The sequence below is a fragment of the Conger conger genome, chromosome 9, assembly GCF_963514075.1.
Source record: "Conger conger chromosome 9, fConCon1.1, whole genome shotgun sequence".
NCBI classification, from domain to species: domain Eukaryota; kingdom Metazoa; phylum Chordata; class Actinopteri; order Anguilliformes; family Congridae; genus Conger; species Conger conger.
In genome coordinates this window covers 5,881,488-5,895,141 of record NC_083768.1, presented here as the reverse complement: position 1 = coordinate 5,895,141, position 13,654 = coordinate 5,881,488, and the positions used below count along the sequence as shown (strand labels likewise).

General features: G+C 50.8%; 1 protein-coding gene across 3 annotated transcripts in view; it reads left to right on the top strand.

The window, feature by feature from the left end:
• The first annotated feature begins 204 nt into the window (after positions 1-204).
• The window catches only part of LOC133137399 (la-related protein 4B-like), a 30,029-nt gene continuing 16,579 nt past the window's right edge, over positions 205-13,654 (top strand). The window contains exons 1-8 of one of the 3 annotated variants that reach the window (XM_061255653.1): positions 205-449; positions 6,275-6,409; positions 9,502-9,646; positions 10,197-10,370; positions 10,718-10,799; positions 10,954-11,090; positions 12,043-12,146; positions 12,377-12,487. In XM_061255653.1, the coding sequence (XP_061111637.1) occupies positions 6,332-6,409; positions 9,502-9,646; positions 10,197-10,370; positions 10,718-10,799; positions 10,954-11,090; positions 12,043-12,146; positions 12,377-12,487 (831 nt within the window). In that variant the 5' untranslated portion in view covers positions 205-449; positions 6,275-6,331. Of the gene's footprint in view, positions 645-6,274; positions 6,410-9,501; positions 9,647-10,196; positions 10,371-10,717; positions 10,800-10,953; positions 11,091-12,042; positions 12,147-12,376; positions 12,488-13,654 lie in introns of all 3 variants that reach the window. The other 2 variants (XM_061255652.1, XM_061255651.1) reach the window with 2 other exon arrangements.

Genomic DNA, 13,654 nt, shown 5'->3' with positions numbered 1-13,654 from the left:
GAATATACTTAAGGCGAATACTCCGGCCCTACGAAGAATTCCCAATGATTAGCATACTAGCTAACGTTAGTTAGCCTCAACCAATCCACAACCACGTTTCTGATCACGAGTGGAGCGTTCTGCCGTCGGCATCGACCAACAGAGAAGTCTGTCCACTGTGTTGGGGGCGGGAGTTCCTGGACCTGGAGTCTTCGGTGTGACTGCGAAAACAGTGTGATGGTTGCTACTCTCCGAATGGGAAAAAACTAGCTCATTTTCCTGCCCGCTTCTGGAACTAGCCAGATTGTAAGACGAAAAGTGGAAGGCGCTTGAACTAAGAAGACTGAACATTCAACGTTCTTCAATTTCACAACTCTTAACAACCCCCGACTGGCAAAATTCGAAGAATAACACGGCTGTTTTTGTTTTAACCCTATGACGAAAAAGAACAAGTTGGCTAAAAACTTAATGTAATTAGACAAGATATCATTTTTAATTGATTTCGCTTTTAGCAAATTTAGAAGGTGCCGTGAGTTTACCACGTAGGTAAGTTAGCTGGTATAACAATTGGAGTTATTTAATTTCAAGTTTAATCAAGTGAAAACAGTCTGGAAGCCAAGACAAGGCCCATAGTCATTGCAGCGCCGTGCATTGAGAGTCGACAGGTGAGTAAGCGCTCCTGCGCTAGCTAGCTGGTTAGCCGTGTACTGGCTAGCTATATAAATAGCTGTATTTACGCAGTGTAGCTACACACGGATGTGCCATCTTGCAAGTTAGAATTTAATTGACAGTGAGGTATTTTGTTTGTAACTCAGTGGGCATTCGTCGTGCATTCATGAAATAGCTCGCTAGTTTGCTGGTTTTAAAAAATCGTTTAAGAAATGGAGCATGATAGCGTTAGCTGCTTGCCTGCTGCTGGCTAACTGTTTTGAAATGCAAACGTCAAAGTGAGAGAAGTTGTCTCCTGTTTTGGGTTCCCTTCCGGGAAATTTACTAACTTAGCTAGGTAGCGTTAATGCAGGCAGTTCAGTGGCAGTTAGCTAACTAGCTGGTTATCTTTGTAGCTGGATAACTCATTTAACGACAAGTCTTATCTAAAAATAAAGAGGTGCGTAGTGGCGAGCTAGCTTGTGTATGTCTTTCTGCTATGCTAGCCTTCGAAGCGTGGCCTGGTCGTTATCGGTGCAATGCAACATTAGCTAGCCGGCTAACTGGCTAACAGCCTAGAATGGGAAAGGGGGCTGGGGGCTCGGCATCGCGGGGGTCGCCATTTTTCCACATGATGCTGGTGTTCCTCCAGTTAATGCTAGCGAGGGAGTCGCGCAACGTTCGCGGTGTAAAGCAAGTAAAGCAAACTTAATGTAGGCTACATGATAACTGGCTTAATATAGGAAGTTAAACCCTTCGCCACTTCACGTAACGTTTGCCATCACAGTAAATACTAGATTGCTTCTGCGCACACGCAACCATATAACTAGCAGGCGCCAGCCACAGTTTTGCTTCGTGAACTCTGTAGCTATGATACCCAATCAACGAACATCTACTCACTGCGTTTGGTTACATTAATTTGGCCTTAATTTGACTAACGTTAGCTACAATCTGCCTGGTTGGGGGTTGCCTAATATTAACTATTTTGCTGACTCGCTTGTGATTGCACATGTCATTAGTCGCAAGCCAGTAAACGCTGAATCCAACTGCCTAGGAGAGCTAAGTTAGCTAACTAGATGGAAATGCTAGCTATGTGTTAACGTTACAGTATTGTGGAATGCTTATTGTTCAGAAAACTAGCAGGCTAACTAAACTACTAGTTGACGACACCCAGTGGCTACAATTTAGGCGTCTCAGGAAATCGGACAGCGTGTGCCTGCCAGATCACATTACTACGAACAACGTGTATTATTATAATGTGTTATTTGCTGAAATGTACTGGCAATGCCAGCTAGCTAATTGATTCGCGTAACACTACATGGCAAGTGTAAAGTTATATTTTCTTGCTGCTTGGCCCAGCAAGACCGCAGGAGAGCTGTGTCAGCTACAAACAGGTCTGCACTGCGTCTCCAGCTGTCGAAAACTTCAGGCCCTCTGGCCTGCCCTAGGTCCTTACTTAGGCTTGGGGCCATGCAGTATTTTAAAACGTTTCGTTCGGGACATGGCATAAATCGATTGATAAGAGGTTATGCTCATTTTAAGTACCGGTCGGGTGTAATTATACTGGGAATCTGGCTTTCCATGACTTTATAGAGGCTATTGCTTTTGAATGGGCGATCTGGTTTTTATGTGCTGTGTACAAGCATGGAAATGCCTTGCGTTACTCTACCCCAGTGGTCACTAACCCTGTTCCTGGAGATCTACCGTCCTGTAGGTTTTCATTGCAACCCAAATTTGCCAGACCTGGTTCTACTAATTGGCAGCTCAACAGGATCTTTAGCTGTGAATGAGGTGTGCTTTGCTGAGGTTGGAGTGAACACTAACAGGACAGTAGATCTCCAGGAACAGGGCTGGTGACCCCTGCTCTACATAACTCAGTCAATTAAAGTTTTATTTGCATTGCACCTTTTACAAAGACACTCACAGAGATGCTTTACAGACATATTTAAAGTTACATATTTATGCAAACTGCCGTTTGTTGTATTCATCTGAACATTGTCAGTTTAAGTTTTTTGGCCTGTACTAATTTGCTAAGGAATATTTTTTACAATTAATGAAATGCTTGCTAAATTCATACACATATTGATATTCCAAATATATATTATCCTGTAAATAGAGAAATGTGAAGTGTCGCCTGTTTTGCGATACTGGCCTTGGCAAGCCACATTGCATTTCACCAGCTGGTTAACTTTTGTTGAGGTAAAATAAAATCTGCTAACAGTACTGTGCTCTAACTTTGTGTAGTCAACTCCCCAGGTCCTTCTGATTGTTGGAGCGACCGTGTATTTGGCCTTTTTTAAATTCCTCTGCCTCGTGGCGCGCCTTCTTAAAGTAATTAGACAGGGCTGGGTTGGTGTGTTGTTTTGGCACGCAGCGTTTCCCCCTTGTGTTTGTGTGGCAGTTTGAGTATGAAATGAAACTTAGCCTTATCCGGTAGCGCAGCGCTACGGCACTCCGTGCCGGGCAAAGCCTCTCGTTCTTCGGTCGGGCTCGACCGTCGCCGGTCCTCAGGAGCGGGTGAACTTCAGGACGACGGCGACAGGAAATCAGACGGGCCCTCCTGTCCCTTCCACTTCCCCTGTCTGCCCTGCGACATGGCACACAGCTGTTTGCTTAATGAGCAGAATGCCACCAAGTACACACAGTGCACGCCCTCTTTCCCGTTTCCAGGCAACAGACTGACCTGCCACATTCAAACGACCTGGGAGGCCTTGGTCAGGGTGGGGAAGGGGGGGGTCGATGCCCTCGTTTTCATTGGACAATTGTCATCCAGTAATATCAGCTGATAAAAGTTATGGTTCGCACTGTGCACTATGCATATCATGCAACTGTTTAAAAGATTGCAAAACAAATTGCTGTGTGTGTGTTAATGAAGTTTCAAATGAGTAATTTTGTTATTGGATACGCTGTCTTGTTGATGGCCTCTGGGCTCAAAGGAAAACCTTGAGGACCAGCCGTTGTATAAACTATACAAGAGTCAGGGGCAACATCAGGAGCTGAGGGCAGTCTGCGTGGCCGGGTCGATCCCTGCCCTGGGTGTGTCAGAGTGTCCCTGAGAAAGTCACCTAACCCCCAAGTGCTCCTGACGTGCTGGTTGGAGCTTCTGTGTGTGTGTGTGTGTGTGTGTGTGTGTGTGTGTGTGTGTGTGTGTGAATGGGTGAATGAGAGGCATTCATTGTAACGCGCTTTGGATAAACACGCTATATAAATGCAGTCCATTTACCGTCAAGAGTTGGTTACCTGTCGCCCTTTTATGTCCAGCAGAACTTGTCGCACGGTATTTTAAGTATAACACGTTTTAATTCTAATAATGTTTTAACGTATAACGAGGGATGAGTCTTCCTCTTTCTGATGTGACGTTATTTATAAAATGGGTTTTCATTTTCATATTGCATTCTGTTATAATTGAAATATTAATTAGGTTCTTTCTCAGACAGATAATGCTTCAATTCTTGTATATGCTGTGGCAAATGATTATTTTGAACGAGCGTACATTAGTGGACCAGCAGGTGAAATCGATGAATGCGTCAGTGCTGTTCGTGACCACGTAGTCACTGAATCCAGACCGGTTTTGGCAAAGCTGAGTTCCAAGCTGAGGAAATCGGACTTGTGTTGTGTTAAAATCAGTTTACGAGAAAAATTACGCCATAGAACTTGGAAGTCTTTTCAACAGCTTTAATCGATAAAGAGACTGGCCCTAGCAAGAACCAACACAAATAAGGGCTTGCAAGGATAGATTTCGGGGACTGTGGGTCCACCTGCAGTTCTGTAAGAAGTTCCTGGGTTGTGGTTCCTGTGCTTGATGAGGGGCTCCCGATACCCTACCCGTCTGTTCCTGCTGGTTCCTCCTCCCTAGCCCTGAGCAGGGACTAAACGCACTGCATGTCTCAGGGTAAACTAAAGGCCTATGGGATGCCAATTTGGTTTGATCCTAGCAACATGGCTGCCGGTCCCCATCGATTGCAGTGCGTGATAATGAAGTGTAGCGCTCCCTGACACTGATCACAGTAGTCATTTAGTTAACGCTTTTATCCAAAGCGACGTACAGTCGATTAGACTACACAGGGGTCAATCCCCCCCAGGAGCAATGTGGGGTTAGGGGCCTTGCTCAAGTCACAGCTGTGTGGATCATATTGTGGCTACCTTCTGGGTCCCTGTCATGTACCTTAACCACTTGGCTACTGGCTGAGATTTTACCGTGTCCAGTTCTGGCCAATGAGAGACGACCGGCTGAGCCCCATTGGCTGATGGCCACTGTGAGGGGGCGGAGCAAATAATCCTAAAATATTTGCATGCAGAGAAGGACCGTGCGCACTCCTGGATGACGGAATGCTTCGGATGTTCCGGGGCCGATTTAAAACCATGCCCCCCCCCCGCTCACAGCAGCCAGAAGTGTCTGTGGTGATGCGTGTTGGTTAGTGTCTGTGGTGATGCGTGTTGGTTAGTGTCTGTGGTGATGCGTGTTGGTTAGTGTCTGTGGTGATGCGTGTTGGTTAGTGTCTGTGGTGATGCGTGTTGGTTAGTGTCTGTGGTGATGCGTGTTGGTTAGTGTCTGTGGTGATGCGTGTTGGTTAGTGTCTGTGGTGATGCGTGTTGGTTAGTGTCTGTGGTGATGCGTGTTGGTTAGTGTCTGTGGTGATGCGTGTTGGTTAGTGTCTGTGGTGATGCGTGTTGGTTAGTGTCTGTGGTGATGCGTGTTGGTTAGTGTCTGTGGTGATGCGCGTTGGTTAGTGTCTGTGGTGATGCGCATTGGTTAGTGTCTGTGGTGATGCGTGTTGGTTAGTGTCTGTGGTGATGCGCATTGGTTAGTGTCTGTGGTGATGCGTGTTGGTTAGTGTCTGTGGTGATGCGTGTTGGTTAGTGTCTGTGGTGATGCGTGTTGGTTAGTGTCTGTGGTGATGCGTGTTGGTTAGTGTCTGTGGTGATGCGTGTTGGTTAGTGTCTGTGGTGATGCGCGTTGGTTAGTGTCTGTGGTGATGCGCATTGGTTAGTGTCTGTGGTGATGCGCGTTGGTTAGTGTCTGTGGTGATGCGCGTTGGTTAGTGTCTGTGGTGATGCGCGTTGGTTAGTGTCTGTGGTGATGCGCGTTGGTTAGTGTCTGTGGTGATGCGTGTTGGTTAGTGTCTGTGGTGATGCGTGTTGGTTAGTGTCTGTGGTGATGCGTGTTGGTTAGTGTCTGTGGTGATGCGTGTTGGTTAGTGTCTGTGGTGATGCGTGTTGGTTAGTGTCTGTGGTGATGCGTGTTGCGTGTTGGGGTCGAAGGTCACGGGCGTAGCAGCGGTGCCCCTCTCACTCTGCATTGCGTGCTGAATGCCAGGCCCCGCGTCGCAGACGGGCGCTTGATTGTGGCGAAATCTGCATCGTCGTTTTGTTTCCCTGTGAATTCTGCCACCGGTTTGAGGGGAGGCGAGGGAAGTAAGTTGGAATAACCAAGGATCAGCTTGGTTCATATGGATTTCGTGAAATAAGTTACTGAAACGTTTACAAGAAATTAATACAGGTCTGTATTTGCGCATAGACTGTAGGCCCAGTCCAGGACCTCTGGTTGCATTCTTGGAGCGTTTTTAGCCGGCAGAACCAGAACCAGAACCCCTGATGTCCGTTTTTTATATTTATTGTGGTCTCCTTGTGGCTGTTTTTGTTTCAGCAGCCTCCTCGGTGACAGAAGCGTCTCCTCGTTGAGGAGCCAGGACGTGGATGGCTCATGACTTCTGACCAGGACACAAAAGCTGCTGAACCCCAGGTGCAGCAGGTGCAGGACGCTAAAGACAGCCCGTCTCTGGTAAGTGCGGAATCCCCCTGAACCCCCCCTTACCCCACCCCGCCCAGTCCTGCAGTTCCCCCCTGAACCCCGCCTTACAGTCCTGCAGTCCCCCCTGAACCCCGCCTTACCCCGCCCCGCCCAGTCCTGCAGTCCCCCCTGAACCCCGCCTTACCCCGCCCCGCCCAGTCCTGCAGTTCCCCCCTGAACCCCGCCTTACAGTCCTGCAGTCCCCCCTGAACCCCGCCTTACCCCGCCCCGCCCAGTCCTGCAGTCTCCCCCTGAACCCCGCCTTACCCCGCCCCGCCCAGTCCTGCAGTCCCCCCTGAACCCCGCCTTACCCCGCCCCGCCCAGTCCTGCAGTTCCCCCCGTCACACAAGCTTCTGTTCCAGCTTCTGTTGAAACGGTACTTCCCTCCAGGGTCTTCCTGCGCACATGTCCCTTGTTATGGGTTTTGCACGTTATCGTACGTCGCTCTGGATAAGAGCGTCTGCCGAACGCCTGTAATGCCATATAACGTAAAGGTTCCTCTCTTGCGCACCCGACTCGGCGAACAGCTCGATGCTGATTGGTTGAGTGGTAAACGGACGCCCCTGATCGCACGGTCACGTGAAGGCCTGTGAAATGTCAGGTTCAGCCACACACTCAGACTCAGCCGTGTCGTGTGCTCCAGTCAAGTTCATCTGTGATCCGGCTCAAACCGGTTCCCGGCCCTGAGTCCTGACTGACGGCTGCTCGCGGCGTGAAGGGGCTGCTTGTATTTTCTACAATTCCGTTTGTCCTTAACTTGGGCTGACGAAGGCGGGCGGTTATTTGTGTAATCTTCACCAACGCTGCTTTGAGAAGTGGCTCGAAAAAAAAAACAAAAAAAAAAAAACTTGCGTGTACGTGAGTTTGTGCACGCCTGTTTCTATTTTCTTGACTGAAATTGGATGGTTTTTTGGAGGTGCTACGTTCTCCGAGGCGGTTGTGCGATTCTGTCGTACCCACGTTTAATTGGCTTCATGGACGGCCCACGCACGTGTCCTATATTTAGCCGTACACAAAGCATATTTGTGGCTTAGCTGGTGTGGGCTGTGGCCAGGTCCTGCAGGAAAACGCTGCCGGAGAATGCCTCCGCTCCAGCGCAGGCCCCGGGCCTCTCGCTTGGCTGCGCCGCGCCGGGGCGAGATCAAGTCGAGCACGGAGAAGAATCCGAGTCCGAAACGGCGGTGTCCTTGGCCTCGCTCCGCCGCGCTCGACTGCGCTGAGTTTAGGCGGCTGTGGCCGCCGTCGCTTTCTCACCCGTCCGTCCGCACGGGGAGCCAATCGCACGTGTTTACGGATTTATTCTGGGTCTGTTGCCATGGCGCGCTTTGACCAATCGCGTCCTGCTGGCCTGGCTTCCTGCCTGCTGGAGACCTCTGTGTCACTCTGCTGAGCGGGCCCGTGGCCCCACCGTTTTTTTGGTCGTCCTCGCCACCAAATCTAAACGGCGTCGGGTTCGAGAGGCTGTGCCACATCGGCCCTCCTGGACCGCGCTCACGGGGGGTGGGGTGGGGGGGGAGCCGGTGACGTCACACGGTTCCTATAGCAGCCAGCGGGAGGGGTGTTGCGTTCAATACGATTTCATTTGAATAGTGCTTTTCACCGAACGGCGTCACAGAGACGCTTTATAGAGGGACGGAAGGCAAACGCCCGCCCTGAGCCCCCAGATAGCCGCAGTTAAAGGCCTGCCGTAGCGGGGAGAAGAACCCTCACGCTGTGGAGGGGGAGCCCCTCTGCTGCTGCACGGTGGGGCTACTGGACTCTCTCTCTCTCTCTCGCGCTGATTTGCACACTGCGCTGGGACCGAGTCCGTGTGCCGCAGCCCGTCAGGTGAAATACGAGCGCTTGGGGGCGTTATTGACTGGAGGCGGCGCGTGTGTCGAGGTGATGGGGCCGCCCTCCGTCTCTGCTCTGAGCCCCGCGCGTTTCCCAACGTCGGAGCCACAGCCCCAGCGTTTAAACCTGCTTCTGCAGTCTGGAGGAAACCACCGGTGGTGGGGGGGGGCATTTGCAGGGCGTTGCTGTACATGGAAGATTAAATAAAGATTAAATAAAGTAAATAAAAGATGAAGTAAAATTAAGATGAAGGGCAGAAAGGGACGCGGCCGGCGCGGTGACTGCAGTTTCCACATCGTCTCTGTCTGGCGTCCTTCGGTCAGCGGCCAGCAGCGTTTTGGTGTTGCACAAGCTCGGGGCTGTGCAACGTCCCGGGTGTGGTCGGTCGCTGTAATTTGTGAATCTGAAAAGCGCAGGTCACCGTCTCGCACGCTGGGACGACGTTTTTCTCACCACTTGCTTCAAGAACTTTCTCCGGGAAGCCGTAGTTTGACCTGCGGCACTGGACTGTGTCGGAGTTGTCTGGTTTTCTGGTTTTCCTACGCTCCGAGAGTTGCCCGTGCTCTCTGCGTTTGATTTCTCACAATGGTTAATGACGGTTTCCAGAGCTGCTGGTCAAATGGAAAGTGTGTTATTGGCCAAGATGTTTAAAAAAAAAAAAAAAAAACTGTCTGGCGACACAAAATGTGTTTAAAATAGTAGTGCAAAAATAGAGAGAGGTTTTAAAAAAAGAGGAGAGATGCTTGAACACAAAAACACGTCCTCCAACACGATCGCTCTCTCGGGGGCGTTTTAATGTTTCGAACAGGAGGACAGCTCGCGTGTCTTTCGAAATTCGCTGCTTGTTGGAGGATGTTTGGCTGCACCCTGAGGTACATTTCTTACACGTGTTCTGAAGTGTTCTCGAACACGCTTGCGTGCCTTATGAGCGGACCCCATATGCAAATCCTCCCGGCGTTCCAGTCCCTGAATCCCATCTCTAACTGACCCTCTCTGACTGAAGCCCTGTGTGTAGCCTCGTGGTTAAGGTACATGACTGGGAGCTGGAAGGTCGCTGGTTCAAGCCCCAGGGTAGCCACTATAAGATCAGTGCAGCTGTTGGGCCCTTGAGCAAGGCCCTTATCCTCACATTGCTCCAGGCAGCCAATTAAATTGCTGCAATGTAAACTTGTGAAGTGGACAATGCTCTCCTTGTGTAAATAAGCTGGTTTGTGTATTTGTTATATATATGTTTTTTTTTTTTCTGCAGGAATCCAGCAAGGTCTCTCATCTGAACCCGAATGCTAAAGTATGGGCCAATCACATGCTAGGCCTGGAAGCTGCAGGGTCCACTGACTCCGCCCCCGTCCAGTGGAGGGAGGCCTCTGACATCACAGCCGACCCTGGGCCAGAAGGTGACCTTTGCCCTCAGAACTACCTGTGACATCATCGGCATGAGTGCTCATTAACCCTTTCAGTCGTAACCACTGTCAAAATCACAAGACTGCCATCCGGCTCGTCACTGGAAGGGTTAAGAAGCCACTCAAAGGTTGCCTTGGCTACCTCGCCCGCACGTGTTCGTTTAAGTCCGTTACGGCAGTTATTTATGGCAGTTAAATTGGACTGCTGGCTGACTTTTCGTTCACCCTGGGAACTGCTCCGGCTGCAGAGTCCGTTCCAAATTTTGTCGTGCTCAAAATTTCCGTTCGGTATTTTACCCCAAGTCCTTCCACTCATTTGGATGTTGGAATCGTTTATGCTGTTAATATCAGATGGTTTTTAAATTGTAGCTTAGAAAACTGTGCTAAAAGCGGACTACTTCTCATTCCGGTCCAACTACCACAACTTGCTTATTGTGTATTCGTTTTTTTTTTTAGAACTGCAAACTGTGCTTCTGTTGTGCCAAGTGTTGTGTAGTACGACGTGTTTGAGCGGACAGAAAGCTTACCCCCCCCCCCCCCCCAGGGTATGAAGCCCCAGAGGACAAGGAGGCCGCATACGAGGCGCCGTTGCTGTTGGACGCAGAGGAGCCCCCCCCGCTTGCACTGACCGAGCCAGACAAAATGGCCGCCGTCACCCTGGAGGGTCCGGATCCCGCCTACCCCGAGTTTGAGCCCGCGCGGGAGTCCTCCCGGACTGGTGAGGGCGCTGTTCACAGTACGTGTCCGCGGTCTCGTCTGAGAAATGCCGGGATTTTGTTCATTCCCAATTGAAAACAATCTAACACCATCGATCCAGACCTTGATTTGAGGTTTCTGTGTTCTGGGTTCATAGCTGTGGTTAGCCAGGAACAAGCAGTTATTATTTTTCTAATGAATTCGTTACACTCGTGGCACACGGTAAGTGTTGCAGTACGTAGGGATATATGGTTCAAAGTGCGCGTTTCGTATTGGAATCAAATATCAAGAAATACGGGACTGCGGGATCATAGCTAATTCGTACTGTCGCGCATTAACCAGATGCTGCATTCTTCCCTCCGGCCACAGGGGGCAGCGATGCGCACACAGAATACGGGCTTGGGGACCTGCGGGAGAATCTGAAGAAGACCCTGGAGTTCTGCCTCTCCCGGTGAGACTTCAGACTTTTGCTTCATGTGCACGAATATCGGCACACTTCGCCCCGTGGCTCTCCATGACCCCGTGCCTCTCCATGACCGCGCGCGTGCCTCATCAGGAAATGACGGGCGTTTCAGTTTTTGTGGTTTGTCGTTTTGTCTCTGCAGGGAAAATCTCGCCAGCGACATGTACCTTATCTCTCAGATGGACAGTGACCAGTATGTGCCAATCATGACCGTTGCGAATCTCGACCACGTGAAGAAGCTGAGCACCGATGTGGATCTGATCGTCGACGTTCTGCGGTGTAAGTGCCGTCCTGCGGTTGTGCAGTTCTGTCTGGTTGAGTGCATTTTCCGGTGTTTTGTTTTAGGTCCCGATGTCTCTAAGAAGGGGGTTAGGGTAGAGCCGCGGTGGCGCAACAGGCTAAGACGCAGCAGACTTGCGGTTGCAGTTCGCTGCAGTTGCACACCGGGGACCGGGGTTCGATTCTCGGTCCTGCCAAAAGCCAAGTTTGGCCGGCTCACGTGGAGCAGCAATAATTGGCTCGCTGCTCCAGGGGGAGGGACTTGGCAGGGTTAGGAGATCGCCGCACAATAAAGCACCTCGAGCGCCTCGGAATCACGGTTACCAACATGTGACGAGACGGCTTGAAGGCGTGTCGCTCTCGTAGGGCCGCCGAGGGACGGGGTGTGGGCGGTGTGTCTAATACTAGCTCTAATTGAATCAGACGGGGTACAATTGGCTACCAAATTGGGAGAAAAAGGGAAAAAATCCGAGAAAAAAAAGAAGGGGGTTAGTGTGGTTTTAAGAACCAAAAACAATCCAGTTTTACTTGTCCATTCTCCAGCGCCTCTCATGAGCTTTACCGAGAACAGACCGTTTTAGTGACTGACTTTAGAGCAGCTGTGCTGATTGGCTGGCTAGCTCCAACGATCTGAACACTTGGTTCCAGCTACAGGGCAGGCTGTGCAGAACCAAAAGAGCGTATCGTTATGATGCAATAACTTCACAGAAGTCCAAACGGCTCATTAAAATTCATATTTTCTCTGAACTGATTGTGTGGATCAATGTGGGGACTGTGCGTTTTGATTCTTTCAGTGTTCTTGTAATGCCTTCACCTCCTTTTATAATCCACATAGCGAGGGAAATGTCATTTCCCACAATAATGGGACCTTTCAACATTGTGTTCTAAAACAATGTCCTATGGCTTCATTTTGCTTCTGTTTTTAATTTTATTTTAATGTGTTATTGTTCAGCGTTGCCTTTGGTCCAAGTGGATGAGAAGGGTGAGCGGGTTCGACCCAACCAGAACCGCTGCATCGTCATCCTGCGGGAGGTGCCCCAGGCCACGCCCCGGCAGGCAAGTGTGCTCCGACTGGCTGTGCCGGTTCACTCTGCGCTCCGATTGGCTGTGTGTGTTACAACCGCTTTACTCTGTCCTCCGATTGCTTGTAGAACAAGTTCACTCCAGTCCAGTCCTGTCCTGGAGGGCCGCACTTGGCTTAGACCGCAAATGCCTGCAGACGCTGGGGTTTGACAACCCCTGCTCTAGGTCGTGTGTTAAGAGAACCTTTTTTTCCGTGTCGTCAGGAGGTGGAGGGGCTTTTTCAGGGAGAGAACCTGCCGGCCTTCATCAGCTGTGAGTTCGCCTACAACGACAACTGGTTCATCACGTTCCAGTCCGAGTCGGACGCGCAGCAGGTAAAACACGGCGTGGGCCGAGCGGAGCTACCGACCCGCCTACCACTGTCAGGACAGCAGAATCCCAGAATCCCTAAAAACACACCGTTTCAAACTATACCTTAGTCCCCCTCCTGATATCCCTCTTGTCTAACTCCAAAAAGAAAAAATAGCACTTATGGTGACTGTTTTTTTTGTTTAGAACAACCCTTCATGTGTATTTTACTAGTTATGGATGTGATGCTTTAAGCTGTGGAAGAACATATGCACTTAAGTCACTTTGGATTAAAAGCGTCTGCCAAATGACTAGAATGTAAATGGCAGTTTGGCGGTGTCTGAACGCAGTCCCTCTCTGCTGTGTCTGAACGCAGTCCCTCTCTGCGGTGTCTGAACGCAGTCCCTCTCTGCGGTGTCTGAACGCAGTCCCTCTCTGCTGTGTCTGAACGCAGTCCCTCTCTGCGGTGTCTGAACGCAGTCCCTCTCTGCGGTGTCTGAACGCAGTCCCTCTCTGCGGTGTCTGAACGCAGTCCCTCTCTGCGGTGTCTGAACGCAGTCCCTCTCTGCGGTGTCTGAACGCAGTCCCTCTCTGCGGTGTCTGAACGCAGTCCCTCTCTGCGGTGTCTGAACGCAGTCCCTCTCTGCGGTGTCTGAACGCAGTCCCTCTCTGCGGTGTCTGAACGCAGTCCCTCTCTGCGGTGTCTGAACGCAGTCCCTCTCTGCTGTGTCTGAACGCAGTCCCTCTCTGCGGTGTCTGAACGCAGTCCCTCTCTGCGGTGTCTGAACGCAGTCCCTCTCTGCGGTGTCTGAACGCAGTCCCTCTCTGCGGTGTCTGAACGCAGTCCCTCTCTGCGGTGTCTGAACGCAGTCCCTCTCTGCGGTGTCTGAACGCAGTCCCTCTCTGCGGTGTCTGAACGCAGTCCCTCTCTGCGGTGTCTGAACGCAGTCCCTCTCTGCGGTGTCTGAACGCAGTCCCTCTCTGCGGTGTCTGAACGCAGTCCCTCTCTGCGGTGTCTGAACGCAGTCCCTCTCTGCGGTGTCTGAACGCAGTCCCTCTCTGCGGTGTCTGAACGCGGTCCCTCTCTGCGGTGTCTGAACGCAGTCCCTCTCTGCGGTGTCTGAACGCAGTCCCTCTCTGCTGTGTCTGAACGCAGTCCCTCTCTGCGGTGTCTGAACGCGGTCCCTCTCTGC